The sequence below is a fragment of the Phaenicophaeus curvirostris genome, chromosome 1 (genome assembly GCF_032191515.1).
Source record: "Phaenicophaeus curvirostris isolate KB17595 chromosome 1, BPBGC_Pcur_1.0, whole genome shotgun sequence".
In the NCBI taxonomy this organism is placed as follows: domain Eukaryota; kingdom Metazoa; phylum Chordata; class Aves; order Cuculiformes; family Cuculidae; genus Phaenicophaeus; species Phaenicophaeus curvirostris.
Window position 1 is genome coordinate 137,378,089 of NC_091392.1, and position 9,984 is coordinate 137,388,072.

The 9,984-nt window shown below is 41.2% G+C and overlaps 1 protein-coding gene across 2 annotated transcripts; it reads right to left on the bottom strand.

Annotated features, from left to right (window-relative positions):
* Positions 1–489: 489 nt before the first annotated feature.
* Positions 490–9,125, bottom strand: ASMT (acetylserotonin O-methyltransferase). 2 transcript variants are annotated; one of them, XM_069875477.1, is made up of 8 exons: positions 8,692–9,125; positions 6,731–6,905; positions 5,493–5,622; positions 4,594–4,662; positions 3,951–4,069; positions 3,046–3,186; positions 1,656–1,751; positions 490–1,050 (listed from the first exon to the last, which is right to left on the bottom strand). In XM_069875477.1, the coding sequence occupies exons 1-8, from the start codon at positions 8,761–8,763 to the stop codon at positions 839–841; spliced, it is 1,014 nt and encodes a 337-aa protein (XP_069731578.1). In that variant the 5' UTR covers positions 8,764–9,125; the 3' UTR covers positions 490–838. The 2 variants fall into 2 exon arrangements, with proteins under 2 accessions (XP_069731578.1, XP_069731571.1); XM_069875470.1 differs by having other exon boundaries at positions 1,656–1,778; positions 8,692–9,122.
* Positions 9,126–9,984: the final 859 nt, after the last annotated feature.

Below are 9,984 nucleotides of genomic sequence, written 5' to 3' on the forward strand. Positions count from 1 at the left end.
GTTAAAGCTACAACTGCACAGGATGACTTTCTGGTGCCTTCTCCAAATGTTTCTCACCCCAGTAATCTGTAATTCTGCTTCCAAGAACTCAGTGGGTAATGGCAGGTTGTGCTTGACCAAATTATTTAAAGAAATATCAGGAGTCATGCAATAAAGACTTCTCCACTCTGTAACTGAATGACTTGGCTGCACCATTGTCCCTCTTAGCTGTTACCTCAGGGCCTGCCCTGTAAAGAGCATCCCAAGGCTTCAGCCGGTCATCATGCTACAAAACTTTTTTGTAATTTAAATCAAAATCTAGAGAAAATAAAAAACCAGCATCATTTTTCATGCCAAACCACCCAAGGTTCAGACAGGATTTCTCATAGAACTCTGAAAAGACTAACCACAAAGAGACATAGTTTGGTCAGTTTGTACTAAATCAATTCCTCAGGGATAAAAATTCATGTAATAGAACTCAGTACAATGATCAGCTTTATTTTGCAGGAATCCAAGTACAAATTTAGTCATGCTTTTGTCAGATATAGTGTTAAAATTTGGATGAATGCAAAAATCTGAAGCAGACACATTGCACGTTTATTTTGTGGGTTATTTCTTGTAGAACAACTGCTGTTTTCTTTCTCTCCCTTCCAGAGTCAAAGGTAAACCCTAATTAGCTGTCAGGTTCACAACCTATGCACACTTGGTGTCTATCATTCATGATCCTCCTGAAAATGTACCAGTTTACAAAAAAAATGTTCTATCTTATCTAAAAACTAAGTTGACAATTGTCATCTAAGGAGACAATATCACATTTCTTCATTTATCCTAGAATATTAGGTAAATAAAAGAGGTACTTTTATTTCCTTCCTAGAACAGCATCATAGAGTTTTCCAGTCTTCTTGACTTGAATATCTCCAAAGCCAGCTGCCTCAAGGAGCCTACTGTACTCTACTGCTGTTCGCTCTTTTCCTTTTGTCTGGACCAACATATTCATTGAATACAGCTGAGTTTCTAAAGGCCCACTTTTATCTTCATTCAGAAGTGATTCAACCAACAGCACTCCACCACCTGGTTCAATAAAGAGAAATGGAACACATGCTGAGCTCTGAGAAAGCCAGACATTTGTCAGCTGAGTTACTAGATCCTAACCTTTAGTTTTGGGAAGAAGTAGTCTCTACATTTACTCTTATTTCAGCATTGCAGAAGACAACAGAAGAGCAAAAGCGTTGGAGTGAACCTCTTCTTGGCCATGTAGGTACTGATGGGCCTGGGCTGAAGTGGATGCTACAGCTGGGATGAAAATTCCCATCTCCTCGAGTCAAAATCTGCAGGAGCAGATTCCGTAGGCAGTATTTTCAACGCTCAAGGTTTCAATGTGACACTTAATCCGATTTTTACTACAACATATCACCTGTCTGTGTAACCAGTTCCCCAAATCCCCAGGCTTTATACCTAAATATGTGGATAGAGGGGTCCCTGTGGAGAAGAAGTCATCAGATAATGAGAACTTAGACTAATTGGCTCAGCTGCACATAGCTAGCTTAGGAAAGCAAAACACTAAACTAAGAAACCTGTGCACTGAAACTCTGCTACTCAAATTGCACTTGGAGACAAGTGTGCTACGTGTTAGTGATAGGCAACAGTCTCACTTCTCTTCAAGAGTTCACACCTACCAGGTTTGCAAGCCTTGTAGACTTTTGACAGCAGTTGCCCACACTTGTCATCATCCCAGTCATGCAGTATTTTGGATAAAATATAGAGTTCAGCTTCTGGAATTGAATCATTAAAGAAGTCTCCTGTAAAGCCAGAATATATGCATTACAGAAAACCCCCAAAACACAGAGGGCTGATTTAAGCAAATATTTCTAGTTCTGTTCAGGTATAAAGACTCCAGGCTTGCCATGCCCAAGGGTCATTGGGCACTGGAACAGGCTACCCAGGGAGGTGGTTGATTCACCTTCCCTGGAGGTGTTTAAGGCACGGGTGGACGAGGTGCTGAGGGACGTGGTTTAGTGTTTGATAGGAATGGCTGGACTCAATGATCCGGTGGATCTCTTCCAACCTGGTTATTCTATGATTCTATAGTTATCAGGTAAAATTTGCCTGTGGCACCTTATAGAGGATTTTGTTCTTGTTCAATCTCAGGAAGGTCTGAAATGTTTAAAAGCAGTAGCTCATTTAAAACAGCCATTGACACACAGGAAAGCATTTGAATCTAAGTTTACATGAATTCAGATTCATAAAGCATTAAAAAGAAGAGATCATTTATCATGTTTTCTGTGGTAAACTGCCATGGAAAAAAGGAAAAAAAAAAATCTCTTGTCTGAGCAAATTATCACGAATCTTCAGCAACCACAGAGCTGCATTGTAAATCTGTTAAGAAAAAATACACATCCCTCATCTCCTACCACTAACTTCATTGCCGTGTCTTTTGTTCAGCACTTAGTATAGTGAATACCCATAACATTTCCTGTGTTTCTCCATCTTTGTTTTTATGTGCTGTCTTTCTTCCTGAAAGGCTTCTCTTCTCTCTCAGACCTTCAAGCAATATTAAGTCATTTCAAGATTTAGGTGGCTTTTGAAAACATTACAAATTAAATCTCCCTAACTTCATTTTCATCATAGATGATGCAAAGACCATGCAAGATCTGCATACTGGGCAAGAGGAATAGGAATATGGGCTAGCTCACCCACATTCAAAGCATGAAATATCTCAGGACTCAAAAGTCTAAGAATCATGACCAGAGTAGGAAAACTCCTTGCTCAGAGCAGGTCTGGCATCTCACACTTTACCAGGAGGCCTGGAAAGATGAAAAGGGAGTGTTCGAAAGACTTATAACGTGGCATAGCAGTTTTTCAAAACTGCAGGACAACTTCTTCTTTTTTTCTTTAAATACCCGTGCCCTAAATAATCGTATTCAGGTGTAGAGCGTTCTTGAGTGGCTGAACAACCTACGTAAGAGGCGGCTAGTGACCTGAGCCTCCAGTACAGTATCTCTGAACAGAGAAAAGAGGCAAAGGAGCAGGAGCTGTGATAACAGTACACCAACTGTCCACACCTACCTTCATGAAAAGTGATTCGATGTTCTTCAGGGGGAATAAATCGCTCTTTGGCCACTTGCACAACTTTTGGCAAGTCATAAATCGTGACCGTGGATTTTGGGTACAAAGAAACACACTCCTGGGCTAAAGCTCCTCCGCATCCTTTGGGGAGAGGAAAAGGTGGTCAGTGGTGACACAAAACCAATCTGTTCAGCAACAAGCCCATGAAGCAATGCAGGCAGTGGTGCATTCACTCTCATAGCAGCTAGCAAGGTACATTTGCTCTCCATGTGTTACTGAAATTAAAGAGAGACGGGAGAGGTCACTGTCTCCATTTGCTCTGCAGGAAGCTCAAAGACCCTCAACACCCAGGTCTGTGGGGTCAGCTCCAGCCTTTACAGTTCTTATGCAGCCCCTCAGCCAGACTCAGCTGTGGATGTTGGAAGGTGGGAAATGAAAAACAGAGCCACTAAACAAGGTGCTGGAGAAATGGTGATGGAGACCAAGAGGGAGCCTGATGGCTCAAATGAATCCTGGCAGCACTCAGCAGTGCCAGGACAGTGGGATGCTGCAGGGTAGTAGGCTACAGACAATATCTCAATGACACTGAGTGATGAGGAGAAAGGAAAGAACGTGGCACTGGAAGAATGTATCAAGCAAGCCAAGAAAAAATGCCAAACCTGCTACAAACAACTACTCAAACAAATGAGGCTGTAGAGAAAAACATTCAGCTTCACAATGCTCTCACCACTCTCACATTTCTCTTTTTAATCCAAACAAATCAGTAAAATGTGCCCTGTATTGCTGAAAAATGTCCCACTTCCCACTACCTTGCTCATCGTGTAACTTATGAGTTATTATTATTTTCAAACCTTGTAAAAGAAGACAGTTCAGGGGCTTGTTAAAGAAGATCTACTGATGCTCACCTCCCAGGTCATAAATCTGCATGAAAATGGAAAGGTCAAATGCAGCAAGAACATCTCTGCCACATATACTCCATACTGAGTTCTGGCCAGCTATAAATTTCAGCATTTCTTCTTCTGACCTAGTAATGGAAACAGACACAGCATGTAGAAAAGGTAACTTATGATGTTCTTGGTGATTCCTATCATATAACTATTATTACAAGATTAGTGTTTAAGCTCAAAATTTGTGTTTATTGACACTGAATACATTGTCTTTGCATATAAACCTACCTTGAGTTGTACTGTAGCAGAAGGGTACAGCTATCCATTCATGCATTTAAATAGGGAATTAATACTAGCAAAGTCCAACAGTGTATTACTCTCCTAATTCTCAGGTTTCCAAGGGATTTTCTTTCCTTCCCTTCAACTACAATTTCCTCTGGGCCAGAGACCTGTGATAAGCTTTTCAGAATAGGAAGTATATACTTGTATTCAAAATATCAGTCAGTATCCCAGTAATAGATACTGTTGAGAAAGGAAAGCATTGCATGATAGTTTTGATGACTGGGATTCTCATATTGTCATATTTAATTGTACTGAGTCATAATTAAAGACATTAATTTTATCTACAGTAAGAAGAGGTTTTCTATAGAGTAATGGTTACCTGTACATTGCTCCAAAAGGGTCTTCAGATGAAACGCCAAAAGCTCTTTCATATTGGTTTCTTCCTTCTCTATAATAGCATCCAACAACAGGCATATGAGTGTGGATTTCTCTTTCTTCAAGTCACCTCAGAGTTGTAGTTTCAGCTATTTAATCACTGTGAAAGGTGCTCAACTCTGTAGAGACTACATGTCAGCCTGTAATGGCTGTACAGGCACCCCCACTTGCCACTCCAAAACACGCTGATGTATTTCTCAACCTTTCAAAAGAATGACTGGTTCTTTTCAAGGTCAGTTTGGATGGGGCTTTTAGCATCCTGATCCAGGGAATGGTATCCCTGCCCATGGCAGGGAGGATGGAACTAGGTGATCTTTAAGGTCCCATTCCAACTCAAACCATTCTATGTTTTATGGGAACACATCTGAGGCAAAGGTGTAAGAATGGTCTGATCATCACCATTGCACACACCATGTTTAATCATCAGTTGCATGAACTGGAACAAGTGAGATTCCAGCCCCGTATTAATCAACTACTATAGAGCTTTGAAACAGAAATATCCCTAGCCATCATTACTCATCATTTACTTTGTTGATGCCTCCTAAGTAAGTGCCCCTGTAAAGATCAAGTGTTTTCTTGAAGGTCAAACACACAGAAATCTGATTCCTAGATCATCTCTACCATCAGAAGGAAAGGAAAACAAGAACACATGCAAATGGAAAACAAAAAAAAACAAGAAAACATATTTGCTGTGTTAACAGCTGAAATGACCTGTTGGATTTTCGTTCTGAGAAACAGACAACATCTTATTGTGTTTTACCTCAGAAACACACCTCTATGAGAGCAACCACACAGATGCCACAAAACAGTCTGCAACAGACAGCACACAATGCTCCTCCTTACCTCACAGCATCAGCCAGGTAGCGCCAGCACGAGTACACTGTATTGGAGTAATACATCATAATATGATACTGAGACTTGGGACTTGATTTTGTAAGGTAGATATTGGAAATGTCCGTGTTTCTGTAGAGGGCTAAAGCGTGAAACAAAAATATTTACTAAGATGCATGACATCACCTGAGCAAGCCTATTGAACAGCATGGTACTTATCACTGGAAGATGTGTGTATGACCAAAGACACAATCACATTCTTTTCTACAATCAAACCTTCCACTGCAATACAGCAGCAAGAAATGACGACACTCATGAGATATTAACTATAGGTTTCTACTGTCAGATGAAGGGGTTTTTTCTGTGCTCTATTTAAATGAGAAGCCCTTGCAAACAAGTGTTTTTTTCTGAACAACAAGGTCAGCAAGTGGGAGACAAGTTCTCAAAACATTCATGCCAACCACACCTATCCTCTCTCATTTCACTAAGACAGGATCTTCTGCAGACAGATGAATGCCAAAAGGACTCAGCAATCTCTCCCACTTCCTTCAATGCGTCTGCAATGGCATCACTCATCCATGGGACTGGTAGACAAAAGAAATATGAAAGACACATCCTCCTCTCCCTAAACGCATCAGGCAACTACTGTAAGCCCTACTACAGAGCAAGGCAACGCAATCCAGATCACAGGGCACAACTTGTAAGACTCCACCTAGTTCTGACCAGCTAGCTGATGGCCACAGATTCCTTCTGACTGCATGGATGCAACATATCTGACACAAGGGCAAACGTACATTACTTCTGAGTTCAGACCAGCAACATAACAAAATACTTCGTACAGTAGTAAACCCCCCCAAAAAAAAACAAAACACATTTTTAAATCATGCTGTTACACATCCATCCTGGAAATTTGTTTTAAGGCTTAGAAACATGACCATACATCAGTTTTCTTGAGAACAGCTCTGCAGAGACTCTGAATATCTCCTCCAAGGTTATACGAGTCTCACACAAAGTTTAGAGATATACAGTCCTTAACCTGGGTTTTATTTTACACCTTTAATCATGCCAACGTTTGTTGCCTCTTTCTCAGCTGGAGAGGAGGTGGTGTTCCCAAGCAATTCTCTCCCCTTTCCAGTGACAGTAACTCAACTAACACTAGATATTACCTCTCCTCACACACTGCATCACTTTTTGAAAACCATCAGGGCTTTAAGTCTTTTAGTTTCTTTCCCTTCTTCTGCCTTTATTACCTCCTCCTTGTGTCAGCTCCACTGCCAAGAGCTTCAATCCCACACAGGCATCCAGCAGTCTTTCCATCCCCATGGTGCTGGTACCCAAGCGTGCAGCCATGGCATCTGAAGTTAGAGGCTCTCCTGACTCCAACAAAAGATCAAACACCCCCAGCTCACAGGCAGTGAACATAACCTGAGGGTAAGGAAAGGTGGGAGCAAGGGATCAGGTGAAAGCACGAAAGCCTACTGCATTTCTAAAGCAGTAGGAGAAAACTACACATACCAATATTTTTGCCATATAAAATCATATTTCATATAAAGCTGTCTAACAATTAAACTGAAGTTAGTGATTGTAGTGCACCTTTTTTCATTTCTTTTCATTCTCTGGTGAAGCCAGCCAATATTCATGGCTTGCAAAGGTCTCATATAAACATCAGCTTTTGCGTGTGAATGTTCCTGCCTCTTCCATAGTTTCAGAGCATGTTCTTGCAGTCTCTCTTGCTTTTTGCCTGAAGACCACAAAGGCAAGACTATGTGGTGATGAGTTTTTCTGTTGTTTTTGTTCTTTAACTAAGGAACAAATGTATGCTCCAGTGAACTCTGGACAATCTGCTGTGGCTTGCAACAGGGGAGAATATCTCACTCCATGGATGCTGTTTGCAGGGACTGATGTCCATGACTACAGTGTTCTCCACGAGTCAGGGAGGTTCCTTTCGATCCAAAGGAGTGTCTCATTCAGGCCAGCAGAATTGTCCTGTCTTTTTATAAAAGGAGGAAGTTGTGGACCATCTCCAGGAACAATCCTCAGCTTTCTGACAGAGATACATAAGCTTATGGAAGGAAAACGCCCTTCTTTAGCTGTACACAGTCATGTTTACCAGTATTAGCCTATTTCTCTGGCCACACAACACACCTAAAACAGTAACAAAGGTATCAACCCACTGACTGTATCTACAATGACTTGATATAGTCTGCAGGAAGCTCCTGTTACACTCAGCAAGAACAAGGTTTAATTAAAGTTGAACATTTTTTTTCAAAACCAGAGTACTACTGCTAATTTGGGAAGCATTAGGCACTCATCTTTCTCAACAAGAAAAAAGGTTTTTCTTTATCCATTTTTCCGCTCTTTACTGTCAGCTCTGCCTTTCGGGAACCTTCAGATGCAGCAGTATTTGCACAACCTGAACAGCATTCCTTTCACTACCATGTTGGCTAGGGGTGCAGCGAGCGACAATAGGAAAGGTAATTAAATAGTAAATGAGGAAAAAAATCTCCACTGCACTAGGTATTATAATTTTATGCCTATATGCTTATACACTCACACAAAGGCAAACAATATCAGTAAACATTAAGAAAAGTGGAACTACTACTTCTACCTTTGTGCCTTAGTCAAATGCTGTTTGGAAAAATCATTATAACAAACTCCATCTTTCTCCTGAAAAGAATACACAAAAGTTCTCAAACTTGTCTTTCTGCGTAATATATACAACAAATGAACAGAGAGGAAAGGAAAATCTTTGAGAAGGTACTTGGAAAATCTTGCTCTTTGCATGGTTTAGCAGGGTGAGGAAAACACAGTTGAAGTCAGTCCTCTGTTTCTTAAAGTCCAAAAATGAAAAGTAGGAAAAAAATGCCACCACTGAAGATAGCTTCCATATTTGAGACAGTCAGACAGCAAGCCCTCAGCTGTAAACAGCTGTGTTATTTATAAAGCCTCATGCAGAGAGAAGGTCTGCTTATCCAAGCCCTCAAAGGTCAGAGAGGACTCAATAAATGCTAAGTCTATCCTGAGGGTTCAGGTGGCTTTCAAATTGTTTTTCTTTTCAAATTTTCTTCCTGCCTAGAAACACAGACGAGACGCTTTGTTATGAGCTGAACTTTGTTCCAAAGACTTACATTCAGGACCTAAAGTGGGAACCTTCAGTATTTCTTTCTGCCTACCCTTAGACTTCTTTCCAAGAGTGAGTTATATTTCTTACCTTTGAGACTAAAAATCCACTGCTGTATTGCAAAATGACTTGAGGATAGTCAAGGTCTTCTGGGGAACCCATCTCCTTTCTGGGCTAAGGCACAGATTCTCTTGTCCTCTTTATTTAAATAAGCTTCTTTCCACCAGGCACAGAGCACACAAGCTGATCCACTTAATCTCATTGCTTCTCAGAAACACACTGATTACAAAATGTGTTAGCTAAGTCATTTGGCTTCAGTGGGCCTTTCTACCAGGTTCAGCTGTTTCTTTGGCTCTTCCATCATCAAGGACTAGGCTAAAGAAACAGTGCAGATTAAACCTTGTATTGTCACTTCAGCAGTCAGTTAACAAGCTGGTACTTCAGAAGCACTTGGAAGCTTGTAACAAACAAAATAGAAATGACTACTGAACAATATCAAGAACTTGAATTAGTGCAGTGCACCTGAGTTCATAAACCAGGGGAGAGTCTTGGGGCTTGTTCAAAAGCAGCTATACTCCATTGGGCTGGTTTTTTTGAAGAATTCCCAAGAATAGAAATCCTTACATGTATCTATCAGTGCAATAAGGTAGCCCCAGAGGAAAAATGACAATTTGACAATGCACTTCAAGTGAAATGTGAACATCCACATGTGAAGAAATATCATCTCAGCTCAAAGTGGTTGTGGCATACTCCTGACCAAGCTTGGCATCTCCCACAGTCCTACTTCCAGTCACACTTCACTAAAGTGTATGCCCAACACTTACATTCACTGTGCTGAAACAGAGACTTGTTCAGCTTCGGGTCACGTGGCCAGGGTCTCAAGCCCTACCTGTGCAAGGAAAAAAGCTGGCTTAACTACTACAGAGTAGGCAAAAGCTGCTGAGGAAATAATCTGAGAGCAGAGTTTACACGAGGGGCTGAAGGAGAAGAAAACATCCCACCACACTCCGTGCCAGAATAATTTCCACTTGGGTGTAGAAAACCTGTGCTTGCGTTTCCATGCCCTGGTTTGCAAGCCATGCTCATGGATAGGATAAAAGAAACAGAGGTATAGCCAGAGGGGAGCTGAAATGTGCTTTGACGTGCGTGGGCCAGGTTGACCCTGGGGCTGGCTGTGGAGTACATGTACATCCTTACATGCAGAAGCAGCCAGTCCAAAGGGAAGTTACGAGTGTCTGTTCATTGTGCTGCTTTGTTGTAGTGACTAGTTTACACCAACAATGATCACTTAGGTGAATTGTATAAGGAATTGAGTCTACTCATGTTCCTTTTCTGTATTTTGCAGGTGTCTCTCCACATACCAGCTTAGAAGGCAATGCCTGT